The 16,108-nt window shown below is 43.6% G+C and overlaps 1 protein-coding gene across 1 annotated transcript in view; it reads left to right on the top strand.

Moving 5' to 3' along the window:
- The window catches only part of CAMTA1 (calmodulin binding transcription activator 1), a 749,204-nt gene that overhangs the window by 10,723 nt on the left and 722,373 nt on the right, over positions 1–16,108 (top strand). Inside the window, exon 2 of the mRNA XM_006766821.2 lies at positions 13,561–13,630. Coding sequence (XP_006766884.2) covers positions 13,561–13,630 — 70 coding nt within the window. The remainder of the gene's footprint in view (positions 1–13,560; positions 13,631–16,108) is intronic.

Here is a 16,108-nt window from a genome sequence, read left to right as displayed (position 1 = left end):
CCCCCCCCCCCCCCCATTTCTAGGCAATCAGTAATCTCCTCTTCTTTATGCATTTGCCTATTCTGGACGTTTTATATAAATGATGTCTTACAATATGTGGTCTTTTGTGACTGGCTTCTTTCCTTTGGCATAATGTTTTCAAGGTTCATTCATGTTGTAGCATATATAAAAACTTCGTTCCTTTTACAGAGGGACAATACCCTAAATACGCCACATTTTATTTACCTGTTCTTCAGTTGATGAACATTTGAGTTATTTTCACTTTCTGGCTATTACGAATAATGCTGCTATGAACATTGTGTACATGTTTTTGTGTGAACATATGTTTTCAGTTTTCTTGGGTGTATACCTAGCATTGGAATTGTTGGGTCATGTGGTAACTCTCTTTCTTTGAGGAACTGCCAGACAGTGGCTGCATCATATTACATTCCTGCCAGCAATGTCTGAAGATTCTGATTTCTTCACGTCCTTGCTAACACTTGTTATTATCTGTCTTTTTGATTAAAGCTATTCTTGAGGATGTGAAGTATTACGTTATTGTGGTTTTAATTTGCGTTTCCCTAATGCCTAATGTTGAATGTCTTTCATGTGATTATTGGCCATTTGTATGTCTTGTCTGATCTGGAGAAATGTCTTTTGCCCATTTTTGAATGAGTTGTTTGGTTTTTGGTTGTTAGTTGTAGGTGTTCTTTATTCATGCTGGGTATCAATCCCTTATCAGATATATGATTTGCAAATATTTTCTCCCATTCTGTGGGCTGTCTTTTTACTTTCTTGATAGTGTCTTTTGAAGCACAGTCGAGTTCAGTTTATCTTTTTTTCCTGTTGCTTATGCTGTCATCATTAAGAAATTATTGCCTAATCTAAGATCATAAAGATCGACACTTATGTTTTTTTGTAAGTTTTATAGTTTTAGCTCTTACATTTAAGTCTCTGATTCATTTTGAGTTAATTTTTGTGTATGTTGTGAGGTGGGTAGACTTCCAACACCATTCTCTTGCATGTGGATATCCAGTTGTCCCAGCACCATTTGTTGAAAAGACCATTGAAGTATCTTGGCACCCTTGTCAAAAATCACTTGACCATAAATGTGTGGAGTCTCAATTTTAATCTATTGATCTGTACATCTGTCCTTATGCCAGCACCACGCTGTCATGATTATTGTAGTTTTGTAGTAAGTTTTGAAATCAGGAGGTGTCTCTCCTCCAACTCTATTCTTTTCTAAGATTGTTTTGGCTATTCTAGGTTCCTTGAATTTCCACATGAATATTGGGATCAACTTGTCAATTTCTAAAAAAGAGGCAGTTTTGATATTGATAGGGATTTTGTTAGGTCTGTGGAACAGTTTGGGGAACCTAAAGCCTTTAATGGATCTACTCTTTGCTTAACTCAAGCACCCAAGTGGCTTGCCTTAAACTTTTTTGTTCTAATTTATTACTACAGTAGGCTGCCTTGGTGAGACATGGGAATTCTCTGGTAGGCTGGACTTGGGCTTTTCAGGTCCCAAGAGAGTAAATAGCTAATTCACACAGTCTGCAGGTGTGTGTTCTTTTGATGTGAAAGTTGCTGATGTCTTGAACGTTTAAAAAAAATGTGGTATTCTTGTTAACCCTTGTTCTGATTAACCCCTTCCCCAACAATTTTTTTGTTAAAAACGTTTCTTTTTCAGACTAATTTTTTTATTTTGGTTCTATATAGTATTTTTGATGCTGGTTATGAAAACAGTTTGTAATTATTTTTTCTTCCCATTTTTGTGGTTAAGAATAGTATTTCCTCAGAAAGTTTCTAGATGAAATTATTTAGAATGGTACGTATGTAGCTGGTTTTTGAAGGTAAAATTTTAGACGAGTATACTCGTCGACGACTGAAAAAAGAACATTTTGTGAAAACGTGTATACACGTTTCTGCCGGGGAAGGGGTAGAGAATTAACAGATTCCACATATGAATATATAGTTATCAGAGACTTAGAATATGTTACAATAAAACTGTGACATTAAAATTTATATTATTATTATTGGAGGTGTCATAGATATTTTAGGATCTTGTACTCCTGTGGGGGCCATGTGAATATCAGTTACTGTTATACTCTTCAGTCAGCTCATTTACTCAGCAAACAATACTGAAGTGCCAGACGCAGGGAAGGACAGACATAGTCCCTGCCCTAGTGGGGAAACTGACATTAATCAAGGTGCCCTGTGAAATTACAACTCATACAGGGCTATGCAGAGATGAATGCTTTGAAGGGAAGTACCTGTGTCATAAAAGGATTTGACTAATCTGAGGGGCTGGGGGAAGATTCTTGAGTTAAGCTATGAAGGAAAACGGGAATTAATTGAGGGAAAAATGAGGGAAAGAAGTTGTAGGTAATTGGGTGGGCTGGCTAGTGAGATGTGTGGGATGCTCTGATTCTATTTGGGCTGTTTATAGTTTTTGAGAAAGAGTATCTGAAAACTTGACTCTGGTCTTATTCTGCCCCTTAAGTGCCTTGTGACTTTGAGCAGGTAACTCAACTTTCCCGAGCTTATTTGCTTACTGTTTTTTAATCTTATGAGGCAGTGTGCAGCTGTTTTTATTTAGAGATAAAACATATATATGAAAACATACAGAAATCTAGGCTGTTGATGGATTGTATTAGTATAACTTTAATGATTTTTCATGACCTTCTGTGGTTGGTTTCTTAGGAATGCAATATTGGTAAATTGGATATTTTCTGAAAAATTTTCCTAGTTTTTCCGATTAAGATTCACTCCAGTTCCTGCATACTCTAGAAGCCTCCCATCTGCGGGGAGCAGATGTGGATGTGCCTGATTCAAGGCTGGTCATAGTGCATGCTGGGATCAGGCCTGGAGGGACTGGGAAGTCTTGAAGGAAGTGGAATTTGACTGGCATCACTGACAGGCAAACATGGTAGTTGGAGGAGAAATTTCACTCAGAGGAAGCGGAGCAAAGGCACAGAGCCAGGAGGGCACAGGGGGTGGCTGGGATTTGGGTGCATGTGTGTAGATGAGCCTGGCACAGTAGGTAGGGGTCAGGTTGTAGGGGCTTGGAAGTCAAACTGGGAGTCTGGATCATATTCTCTGTGTTCTCGGAGAGGCTCTCAGCGGTGTGTGTTGTCTTTCTTAGGAGTGGGATTGGTTGGGTAAAAGTCTTGTCTCTGTGACGGTGCTAATAGTGTCCATGTGCTTGCCTCTCCAGCTCTCTCCGCTGGCCAGGCATGTGCAGTTCTTCCCGCCTGTGATGGTGCCCGAGCACCATGCTCCCCCTTGGTTTTGGTCCTTGCCCTTTGCCATCGCCTTGACTTAGAAGGTGCGCTTTCCTCCAGAACACACGCACGCATACTCACATCTGCTTTGCTTCTCCGGCCCTCCTGTCCTCTGGGTTTCAGCTGCAGTGAGACTTGTTTGAAAAGCCTTCCTGATCTTGCCTCTCCTTCAGTTTGGAGTGCATGCCCTTCTTGTGTGCCCCGTGGTACTCCCTGGCTCTCCTGCTATCGCATCCTTTAGTTTGTATTAGAATTGCCTGTTCCCTTCTCTCTCTCCCTCAATTAGATTACATCTTTTGAGGTCAGAGAGTTGAGGATCTGGCACCTAGGCTGGACTTAATAATATTTGTTGGTTGAGTGGATGAATGAGCAAAGAGGAAGAATTGGAGCTGGGAAAATAGCTCCTGGCAAGAATGTCTGTAGCAGTGGGCTGGAGAAAGGAGTTAGTGTGACTGAGGTGTGTGTGTGTGAGAGAGAGCTACTATTTTATGACTGATAGACTGTGGACCTTGAGGGATGAGAAGAATTGAAGGTGACTCCTAGCTTTTGAACCTCAACTGGACTTAGGTGAGGCCATTAACTGAGGTAGGGAATACAGGAGGGATATGTTTTGGGGAGACTGGATGCAAATTATTGCTTCTAATTGGGTAATTAAATGACATGAAGTAGCCTTAGCATGTTGGTATACAGCAGGGGTGGGGAACCTTTTTTCTGCCAGGGGCCATTTGGATATTCATAACATCATTTGTGGGCCATACAAAATTATCAGCTTAAAAATTAGCCTTATATATTGGTCAAATGTTTAATTAACCCTAATGTCTTGGCAGGGCCAGACCAAATGATTTCAAGAGTCATATATGACCCACGGCCAGACCTTCCCCATCCCTGGTATACAATATGACATTGGGAATGTGGGTCAAAGTCATTCGTATTGCCTGTTGTTTTCTTCTTCATCGAACTGTCAGGGCAAGGGAGCCCTGGCCATGGAGTCCATGGAGGTCAGCTTCCTTGGCACAGGGCAGGGTGGACAAGGGTGGTGAGTGGACCTGGAGGGGCAGAGTGAGAGAGCCAGCACAGCCTCTGGCAGATGCGTAAGGTTCATGGAGATAGGGAGTTTGCTTGTCTTGCTTCTTGTTACACGTCTGCCCAGAACAGTATCTGTTGATTAAAAGAATGAATGAATCAGTTCAACAAATTAGGAGAAGTCACAGTAGGAGTGAAGTTGTTATGAGAAAAGGGAAGGGACTTGAGGGCAGAAATGTGGTGAATGCTTCCATTTACGTGTCACCGGAGGGGAGAGCACCAGTGGGGACTGAGAAAGAATGGTCAGAGGGGTAACAGAACAAGGACATAAAGTCAGGGATGCGAAGTGCAGAGATGGTGAGGAGGCTCTCAGTTGTAATGCTGCAGAGTCTGAATAGAATGAAGACGAAGAAAAAGGTAATCGTTTTGTCAGGTAGTGAGTTGAGAGGATGAGAAAGAGGTAGCAAGAGAATAGATAATTCTTTCAAGGATTTTGTGGTAAATGTAGAGTGCCGGTAAAAATGGTAGTGAAGTGATTGATTAAGTCCAATTTGAGAAAAGAAATCCCTGGGACCTGATGGCCTGTGGGTGTTTTAGTTATCTATTGCTGCAGTAACAACTTGCCAAAGTTAGTGACTTAGAACGGACACGTTTATCACCTGATCCTGGGGTCAGGAGTTCAGGCTAGGTCTACTGCTTCAGGGCCTCGCAGGCTGCATCAAGGTGTTGGTGGGGCTGGGCTCATTCACAGGCTCGACTGGGGAGGCCCCCTCCCCGCAACTCGCACGGTGGTTTGAAGGATTCGGTCTTGTGGGCGGCTGGCCAGAGGTCATCCTCAGTTCCTCTCCATGTCGGCCTCTCCAACATGGCAACTTGCTTCATCAGAGCCAGCAAGTCAGAAAAGAGATGCCACTAGCAAGACAGAAGGCACCATCTACGTGCCTCATCACAGCAGTGACATCCCATCACCCGTGCTACCTTCTGTGGTTAGAAGCAAGTCACTAGGTCCAGCGCTCACCCAGGGGAGGCGGGGGAGCTGGGGATCACGAGCGGCCCACCATGAAGTTTTTCTACAAGTAGATGGCAGTGGTTCTCAACCTTCTGGCCCTTTAAATACAGTTCCTCATGTTGTGACCCCAACCATAAAATTATTTTCGTTGCTACTTCATCACTGTCATGTTGCTACTGTGATGAATCGTCATGTCAATATCTGATATGCAGGATGGTCTTAGGCGACCCCTGTGAAAGGGTCATTCAACCGCCAAAGGGGTCGCGACCCACAGGTTGAGAACCGCTGGGTAAACCCTTTGTCTTGCTAAGGTTGAGTTATTTGCCAGCAGATTCCTGGCCAGTGCGATGTCTGTGCTGCTTGCCTTAGGTGTTGTTGAGGATCACGTGAGGTAACACGCATGGAGTCTCTTACAGGAGGAAAGGGGCATGCAGACTACGGCACCCTCTGGACCCCTTTCCCGTGTTCTGCGTCCAGGCCCCTTGTTAACCTGGGTTCACTGTTGTGCTGAGTTATTGAACTGGCCTTTATTTAACACTGTGATATTTTTAGGGCCTTTTGATTAGAGTGTTTGCTTTTATGGTAAATGACCCCAAACTGCCACACCATTCAAGTCCTTGAAGTTTTTATTGTTTTTTAAATCTGCCCTTGCTTTCCTCGTCACTCTTGCTTCTCCCACTCTGTCACTTTCCAGCTATCCTTTCCCTCTCAGGTGTGGCTCCTGATCTCTGGGCGTGGCAACCTGATTATTAGAACTGGGAGTGGTTGAGTAGTAATCAAGCCGGGAATTTGGATCGGGAAGCCCTTCTCAGGGTGAAGTACGTGAGCTTTTGTGGGTGACTTTGTAAAGGTCTCCTTGGCCTCAGAGTGCATCTTGGCTTCCTCACTGGTTCTGGCTGCGCGTGGATTAGGTGAGGTTCCCGTGGAGCCAAGTTCCATTCGGGAGGGTGGCTGCCATTTTCTTGCTCTGCTGTGAGAGTCGGTGCCGTTATCTCCCTTGGCTGTGATGAGCTTTTTTTTCTTTTCTTTTTTTTTTTTTTTTTAATTTGTTTTTTTGATTTTTAAATGGAGGAAGGGAGAGAGTAAGGTACATGCCCTGCACCGTAATCGAACCTGGGACCTTCCAGTCCACAGGCCGACGCTCTATCCACTGAGCCAAACCAGTTAGGGCGAGCTTTTGTTTTTTTGGGCTTTAGCAGCTAGTGATAGGTGGTCTGCAGTTCTTGGGCCAAAAAGTGCTAGAGAAGCAAGGGAAGCCTTTCCACCAGGTGACACCCATGCGCCTGCAGGCTTGTGCTCGCCTGCCTTTAGGACGGTGGGCCCGCTTCAGGACGGGAAGCTTTGGTATCCGCAGGGTCCTCCGTGTCTTCTCAGTGCTGTGCTTTTCTGTCCCAGCCGCTTGCCCAGAGTTTGCATGGTTCCTCCGGGGAAGCATTAGTGCCTTCTTAGGGTGAGGGCCTGCGTTCTTGGAAGACAGCACAGCGGCAGTGCGGGGGCCTGCGCCTGCTCCTGCTCCTGCTCCTGCTCTCACCCTGCTGCTCCCGGGCCCGTGCTCTTGGCAGGCGTCTGTGCCTGTGCCTGTGCCTTGGCGTCTCCTTTTCTCGGGCAGGCATGATGTCTGCTCTGCTCTCCCGGGACCACAGCAGGATTTTCTATGTGAAAATGCTTGTTCTACATACATAATATCAGATAGAGTGCCCGCTCTGTTGGTTGATTTTGTTGATAGTTTACAGTACTCTATTTTTGAGGGCTTCAGCAAATTGTTATCACTGGTACCAGGAATGACAGTGCTGCCTAAAACAATGTCATTAAACTCCGTTTAGCTTTTTTTCTGAATATGCCCTACTGGGATGTATTTGTACAAATGTGGACACTTAATAAGTGCTCTTTGATTATTTTCAGAATATTGAGTATACTGGCTTCCTAGCCAAATTGAATTTGTGAAAGTTCTGTGATCCTGTGATTCATATCTGGAAAGAATAATTTTTTCATTCTGAAATCACTTTAAATACGCTTTACATGAATCTGGTAATAGTGAATCAATTAATGTGATTTCTCAGGTCATAAATCAGGCTTGAACTATTGTAGTATTAATTTCTGTGTAAGCTTCTTAGAACTTCAGTAATTTTATGGTCTTTTTTAGCTACTTGTTTGCTTTTGAACTCAATTCTAGGTGTTGAACTCAATTTGAGAGCCTAAAATGGTCTGTGTCCCAAATACCATAGAGGTTACTGCTTCGCTTTCTTATTAGCCGGCCTTTGTAGTGTGAAGTCAGCCGCCTACCAGACTTTTCCCTTTACCTTGGGTACACACTTTAATTTAGTCTCTATCCCATAGGAATGTTGGGAAGGTTATTATAGTAGCACTTACGGTGTATTTTAAACTTCTTGAAAAGAGGTACTATGTGAGGAGAAAATATTTTTGTACTGTAGCATATGCTCCCCTCCCCCTCCCCCCACTACCCTTTGTGGCTCAGAAAAGGATAAAGTTGCCATGTTTGGAGAACATGTTGGGTTTCTCGTCTCTGAGGTCGTTAGTCCTGAGCTGTGGAGGGTCTCCAGGGCATGGCCTGTGCCAGACCCCGCGCCCTTTTGTCTAGCAGCCCTGTGCTCTAGCCACAAATGGGAGTGTTCCTTCTGTTGGCGTCTGTGAACACTGTGAGTATTTTGTCTTATTGCTTAATTGTTCAGAGACCAGAGGATGGGTCGCAACTCAGGGTGGCCGTAGGAGAGGGAGAGAGGTTTTTCAGATGACCGATGGCCTTCAGTAACTCTCCCCATCAGCAGGGCAAGAGATGGGACCCTCTTTTTCCTTTCTGTGCACTTCTGGGAATGTCATTCATCCAGGAATTCAAAAAATATTTGAGCTTCTATTATTAGTCAGCCATTAAGTACTGGAGATACCAGAATTAAAAGCCAGACATCCCTTTAAGGATGCCCTTGTAATAGTCTTATTTTGAATATGTTAGAAAAATATTTATCGGAGAAGAAAACTGCCACGTTGGTTTTACTAGGAGATGCTGAGCGGCGTTAGGGGTTAAAGGTGGGGTTCTAGATTAACAGAAGACATTTCTGAGAGAATGACTCTTGGGTAATTAACCCCCCCTCCTCCCCATTTACAAATGGCACCGTGGCAGAGGCTGCCCGCTGATCACGAACTCCATCTCCTCCTCCTGGGCATGGAGCCAGACTGCATTTCCCAGCCGCCCTTGCAATTAGGTGTGGCTTTGTGGCCAAATTCTAGCCAATGGAGCAGAGAGAGCAGAGAAGTGGGCCACTTCCAGGCCTGGCCCATAAAACCCTCCAGGCACAGTTGTCTGTGCCCTGCCCCTCCCTGCTGGCTGGTGCAGAAGCACCCGCTGCCCCAGGAGGGCTCCTGCCACAGCACAGGATGGAGGCAGCATCGGTGCCAGGGCCGCTGCTCGGAGGAGAGCTCGCTGCTGAGCAGGCGCCCTGGTTGGGACTTTACACAAGCCAGAAGTGAATATTTATGGTATTTGAGCCGTGATACAGTTTGTTGCGAGTTAGCCTCCTAGCTGATGGAGGCATGATGCCTGGAATGCTAGGCAAAACTGGTGAGGTTAGTGAAGGCGCTACGGATTTGAGACTCTACTTAATTTTGATTATTTATGTGTCATGTCATATGTACTGACCAGTGAATTTTAAGAATCAGTTTACGTCATGGTAAAATATATGAAAAAGTTTTTTTCAATGCATCACTTCTAATTGATACAAGTGGTTTATTGCATTCAGTGTAGCCTCTCTCCGTCTTTGATTTAATAAGCTCTGTGGGTCCTCCGTTAGCTTTAAAGGGACTCTGTGGAGACTTAAACATTCTCAGTCCTTATTTCAAAGAACTGTAAATACAGTTTTCATCATGCTACTTCTCTGTTCAAAAGCCTGTAATCACTCCTTATTACATAGCATTTTGTTCATTTATTCCAACATCCAAAGACTGTATACATCAGGAATGTGGCTACATGTGACGTCCTGGAAGGAGACAAAAATGAAGAAGACAGTTCATGTCTCTGAGGACGTTGTGCTTGGTACACAGGTGGCAACTGGTTTCTGTGCCGCTGCAATTTGCCCCACGTCAGCCTTTAATAAGTCATGTATTATTTCTTCATTCCAGTGTTTAAAATTCTTACCCAAGGATATGTTTTTATATAAATTGACTTTTTAGAGAGAGGAAGGGGGAAGAGAGAGAGAGAGAGAAATAAACATTCCCTTACGCACCCCGACTGGGAATCGAACCCACCAACTAGGTATGTGCCCTGAGTGGGAATAGCAGCCTGGGCCTCACCCGCTGGGCTCTTCATTCCAATTGGTGGCACTTTTTGAAGGCAGGGGATCTCCTTTATAGAGCGGCTGTCTCTCCCCTCCTGGCCACTTCTTAGAGACACTGGACATAATAACCATCCATATAGTTTTTTTTCATTATCTTGCTTGGATATTCTGGCAGAGTTTTGTATTACAATTGGTGTTAAGGGATAGAAGTACTCATTTCATGGAATTATGCGGTTGAGGAATGCTAGGACTGAAAGGGTCTTTTTTTATAACTATATATTTTATTTTTTATTACAAGAAAAAATTTATTTAGAAAGTTATAGGGGTGCCATGGCCAGTGGCTCAGTGGTCAGAGCGTTGGGTTTAGTTCCTGGTCATGACTCCAAACTTGGCCTGGTCAAGGGGCAACCAATCGATGTGTCTCTCTCACGTCGATGGTTGTTTTTTTTTTCTCTCTTTCCCCCCTCCCTCCCTTCTACTCTCTCTAAAAATCAATGGAGAAAATATCTTTGGTGAGGATTAACTCAAAGTAAATAAATAAAAGAAAGTTACAGAGGCAAAAGAAAGGCCTGGAAGGGTCCTTATTTATTTATTTATTTAAAAAAATATATTTTATTGATTTTTTACGGAGAGGAAAGAAGAGGGATAGAGAGTTAGAAACATTGATGAGAGAGACACATCGATCAGCTGCCTCCTGCAGGCACCTTATTGGGGATGTGCCTGCAACCAAGGTACATGCCCTTGACCGGAATTGAACCTGGGACCCTTCAATCCGCAGGCTGATGCTCTATTCCACTGAGCCAAACTGGTTAGGGCAGTACCTTTGTCTTTTTATTGCTGGGTCCCAGTTCCTAGGATGGTGTCTGGCACGATAGACACTCTGATGTTTGAAGAACAAATGGAAAGAGGCTACGCAGATGGCACCAGAGTGGTCTAACTCGGTCAGTGGGCGGAAGGCCCCGGAAGGATCAGAGGTCTGAGTTGAGATTCAGAGGCAGCCAGAGAGGGCAGCGGGAGGACTTGAACCCAGACCTTCCTGACATTGAGCTTGTGCTTTGCCCCTCCCTGCTGTTCTGTGGGCAGAGAGGTCAGCTGTTTGCCTAGACTTGTCAGCCGGGGTGGTGGAACTGGTGCGGGCTCCATTCTCCAGACCCTCGTCTGGGGCCACTTCCGCTCAGTATCATCAGCAGATCTCAAGGGGTCCAGTGGGAGGACCTGACTCGGAGTCTGGCCCCTGGTTAACACAAGGCCGGTCCTTCCAGTGTGGGTTTCCTTGGGTTTCAGGCTTGTTTGAGAACCTGGTTATTTTGAGGATAGAACGACATTTACTATCACTCTCACTTGTGGGAGTGAGTTTCTGTCCTGGTTAAATTAAACTATTAGAGACACTTTATTATGCCAGTGCTGTAGAGAGATCATGGTTGGTTGTTCGCGGTATTTCTGTTCCATGTTATTTTTGGTGTTTAATTCTTCTGATTTGTTATGTGGTATATTTTGCCACTGGTTTACCTGTCATCAAACTTTGAAGTAAGGTGTAAAAGTCCTTTTTTGGGAAGCCATTTATTAGTGTGTCCCACTACACTTTAGTGATTTGTAAACCTTTTGATGGTAAGGCCATTGCTAAAATGTCTTGAGAAGTGGTAAGCTCATGCTGTCTTTTTTGGTAATAGGAAGCCAGAAAATGTTAAGCCTTGAATGTAAGACATTAGTTTTAACATCATGAAATTTCGTTTCAATTCCGAAGCCACATTAAGATGAGATGTTGCAGTAATGCGGTTAGAAGGCTGTTGCTGGCGGCTCTCGCACGTGTTCCGTGAAGTCAGAGTACTGCTGACTTGACGTGAACCGCTTTTCATGATGTGCTCTAATTCCACCTCGCGGTCTCGGGAAGGAACGTGCTGGTGTCCCACAGGGACTTGGCTTCTGAAGTTGCCCCAGTCCACAGGGAGCGTCCTCGGGCCTAGGTGCTAGTTCAGTCTCAGGCGGTTGCTAAAGATGCTGCCACACATTGGCAGTCAGCAGTCACCACTGTTGGTTAAATCAAATAGAAGGCTGGTAAAAGTCCAGCAACTAGAACTTTCTGGAAACAAAGTAAGTAGGAAGCAGATGTTTATCCTGGTAGCTAAGAGTCACATTGTGGAGGAGGACTTACTTATGGTGAAGCACTTGACCATGAATATAAGGAGGTCGAGGGACCCCTCTGGTGCACAATTGGGGCCGGGGAGGGATGCAGGAGGTTGGCCAGCTGGGGAGGGACTGCAGGAGGGCTCCAGGGCATTTCCGGTCAGTCTAGCTCAGTCCCCTCTCCCCCCACCCCACCACATCAGCCAGACCCCAGCAGCAAGCTAACCTACCTGTTGGAGCATCTGCCCCCTGGTGGTCAGTGCATGTCATAGAGAGCAGTTGAATGGCCTTAGCATATCATTAGCATATTGCACTTTGATTGGTTGAATGGCCTACTGGACGACCAGACACGTAGCATATTGGGCTTCTATTATATGGGATTTTTATTGATTTCAGAGAGGAAGGCAGAGGAAGAGAGAGAAAGAAATATCAATGATGAGAGCTGATCATTGATCAGCTGCCTCTTACATGCCCCCTACTGGGGATGGAGCCTGCAACCCAGGCTTGTGCCCTGACTGGGAATCGAACTGTAACCTCCTAGTTCATAGGTCGACACTCAACCACTGAGCCATGCTGGCCTGGCCTTGCTACCTTTTTTGAGGTAATACAGAGGTAATTACATTCCGAATGACAGCTAGTAAGTGAGAGAACTGCGCTATTTATATTGTAAAGAAAAATGTTGAAGTGGTTGTTGAAAGTCTAAACAGTCCTTGGTTTTCTAGGGTATATAAATACACTGAGTGGCCAAATTATTATGGCCACCTGACGTTTGTAGGCAAATTAGCTATAATTTCGCGCTGAAGTTGCTAGAAGGCCAGACCATTATAAATAGGGAAGCAGGTTGTTTACCACGACAGAAGTGATTTTTTCCTGAAGATATGGGTAATGTGGGTTGTATATAATGCAGGATGAATAATCTAAACATTTAGTTAATACTGCAACCAAAAGAAAAGGATATCAGGACTGAAAATAATTGGTTGGCAAGACTCACAGAAGATGGTTTTCCTTTTTAAACGTTACCATTGTGCTGGTTCTTGTATGAAAATTAAAATTTTACCTTCACGAAGCAGCCTGGGAGCAGAGACCTGTTCTCCAGCTTCCTGACCTGCGGCACCTGCCCATCTACCTAGCTGGCACTCAGATTCTCTTGAATGAGTTGGGTGTTGGGTTTACTGTTGGGAAATGGTTAACAATGTCATTGAATATGGACTGAACTGCAAAATGAATATGGCATTGGCTCTTCTTAGTAAAGATTTACTGTGGACAGCACTGACGCTTCCTTTAAAAAAGTTTTTTTTACAAGTAATACATACTCCCTGCATATGGCTTTCTTCACACACATAGATTTTAAATTTTGTAACATTCAAGTCTACAGAATAATTGTAGGTGTGGTGCAAAGAACCCGTTTCCCCTTGAACTATGTGAGAATAAGTTGCCAATATGTTTCACCCCTGCCCCCTCTCGAATTCTTTTGTATTCCCTGCAAACCAGAGCATTTCTCCATAACCATAACATAGTGATCACCCAGGAAACTAAAATCGAGACATTTCTACCATCCCACCCTCAGATGCTGTGCCTGTTATGCTGGCTGGCCCAGTGGTAACCTCCGGGCCTACTCGGTCGTCTCCTCTGCCTCTAAGACACAGCAGTCCTCTCAGTCTTTGACTTTCATGGCCTTGACATTCTTCGTTCGAGAACAGGCCAGTCATTCCGTAGACTGTCCCTCCTGTGGGGTTTGTCTGATGTTTCCTCATGATTAGATCCATGTTGTGCATCTTTGGCAGGAAGACCACAGAAGAGCCAGTGTATATCTTTTGCAAAGATTAGTTTTACATTTTATTTTCTGTTTCCTTAGAGCGTTTCCCAAAGTGTATTCTGCGGAACTAGCACCTACTGTGTTCTCAACACCGTGCCACCTCTAGAAGGTAGGATTCGCAAAGCTTTTGACTTACAGGACGGGGTGGGCTTGGCAGCGCGAGTGTTCGCGGCATCGTAGTGCAGGAAATAGCCTGTGAGCCGGCCTTAGAAGACCTGAGTTCTGCCTTAACTTGTTGTGTGATCTTAGATGAGTTACTTAATCCTTCTGGGGGTAGCAAAATAAGACTCCCCTTGTAACCTTTATGTGAGGATTAAAAAAGGCAAAGGGTTTAACCACATGGGAAATCCCAAGCACTCTGCAACGTTACATATTGAAACAATGATTCTGTAACTGGTGTCAAATTCCAGACACAGAGTAGGAGTCCTGTGGGAAAGCCACTGGTTATGTTTGAATCCCGTTTGAGCCACTTACTAGTTGTGGGTCTTGGGCAATTAATCTGAGCCTCTGGCTCTTCATCTGTGAAATGGGTTGATGATGCCCTGCCGGGTTCTTGGGAGGATTAAATGAGAGTGTGCATGTAGGCTCTCCTGGATGCCTGATATGGAGGCCCACAAATGTTTGTTCCCCCAGAAACAGCAGAAAGGAAACCTACCTGGTCACGTGTAGCTCCATGGACATTGACGGAGATGAAGCAGGAGCAGATGCTCCCAAACTCAAATGGAAGCAGTCGATTGCAAAGCTCCTAGACCCCACGCTAGCTGCCCCTGCACACGTAGTTTAGATGGAAATATAGATGCAGATGAATAGAAGTTTATTGAACCTGGGTTATGAGTTGACCTAAACCTGGACCAGAGATATAGTAATAAGAATGGCAGAAAAAAGCATAAATCTGGGCCACCTAAGAATAGGAAGGGTCAGGTTTGATGATCACACACTGTAAGGAGAGGAAAGGGGTTGTTAAAGAGCAAATCTAGTTATGTTTTTCTATTAAAAAACTTATTTTTTTAACCTTTAAATATCTTTTGGATAATTACAACGGAGCTTAATTCATTTTGGAGAATCTCTTTGGAAAAGAATAAAGAGAAATCCTACCAGTGCTGACACATAGTTGGTGCTTAATTAATATGTATTTTGGATGCATAATGATTTGAAAGTTTGACATTAGTAATGGCAGTATTTGCTGCTGTGAGCACTGTGCTGACTTGAATAGAACAATATGTGGCTATGTTTTCCTGAATCAGTTCCTATCCTGCTAATTAAATCTAAGCACATAATAATTAGAGCTAAACAGAAAATTGTAGAGCTTCCTTTTAATTTTACCACTCCAAGTTGATCAGATATGTTCCTGATAAGATCTAGCAGTTTGATACACTGTTATATCGACTTATTTTGAGCAGTTTGGTCTAGAGGTTGAGAGATTAACTGTAATCACCTTGATTGAATAACAACCAAAATTATTGAATTTTTATTAATTATGAACAAAAATAAAATGGATGCATCATTTCCAGGTTAATGTTGATATAGTTATAATTTACCTTGCAGAAGTCAACAGGGTGTTCCAAGGAAAAGGTCACATGTATTTCTTTGGATTTAAATAAAGGATTTGGCAATGTGAATCTCAATTTTTAGCAATAAAACATGAAAACAAGAACTCTGCTTCTTGCCTTATTAAGTGACAGCACATTTTTGTATATTTTAGAAAGCTTTAGTTAAATTATACTGTGTCTCTGAAATTATTATTTGGAAAATATTTGAAGGTTGACTGGAAAAGATGGTTCATTCTCTAGAATTATAGTTGTCAGCCAAGCAGATCATCTGTCAGTTTCAGGAGCTTCACTAGTTATTTATATTGTGAAGGAGGTTAGAAAATAATTTTCTGAAGTCATATATCAGACCCGAGTATTATGCTAGATAATGATAATGAAGTATTTCACTGGATTTGGTTGGCACTTCCATGTCGCAGTGTCAGTTTAACTATTTACATTAAATCCTGAGATGCCTTTGGAACCAGTGTATACATCAGGTTACTCTTAGGCGCTGTTACAATCCTGGTGCTGAGACAGGATTTAAAAACTGGCACATGTATTTATCTAATTATTATGTCAGCATAGTTATTCCAAAAAATGAAAAAGCAGTTCTTTTCCAATGGGGAAGCAAAGTTACTTTTTATGACACTTTTAACTGGAAAACAGAAATTTGAAAATAAGAGTCTTAACATTTTGCCTATATGAGTTCCTATTTTTCCCCAGCACTAAAATGGTCATCTTCATAATGCATAGTGGGAAAATTTCCCCGTTGTTATGTTTCTTAAAAACATCCAATCTATATTCAGCATGAACCTAAAATTCTGGAAATGGCACAGTTTAAAAACTGATTAAGGGGAACTCATTGGCCTGTCATACTTCTGGTCCCTTTGAAGCCCTGGCTGTACAGCCCGTAGCCACTATATTTAGAAACTTGATTGAGACCGTGCTTACACAGCCATCCTCCCGTTCCTCTTTAAGAGCCTCTGCCTGATTCCGTATCAGCGTGGAAGACGGAAGGCTTTCTATAGCAGTTCCTGGTGCTGCTGAGAAGAGTGCGC

The sequence above is a fragment of the Myotis davidii genome, unplaced genomic scaffold (assembly GCF_000327345.1).
Source record: "Myotis davidii unplaced genomic scaffold, ASM32734v1 scaffold299, whole genome shotgun sequence".
Taxonomy (NCBI): domain Eukaryota; kingdom Metazoa; phylum Chordata; class Mammalia; order Chiroptera; family Vespertilionidae; genus Myotis; species Myotis davidii.
Note: the sequence above shows the minus strand (reverse complement) of the source record. Positions and strands in the feature narration are given on the sequence as shown.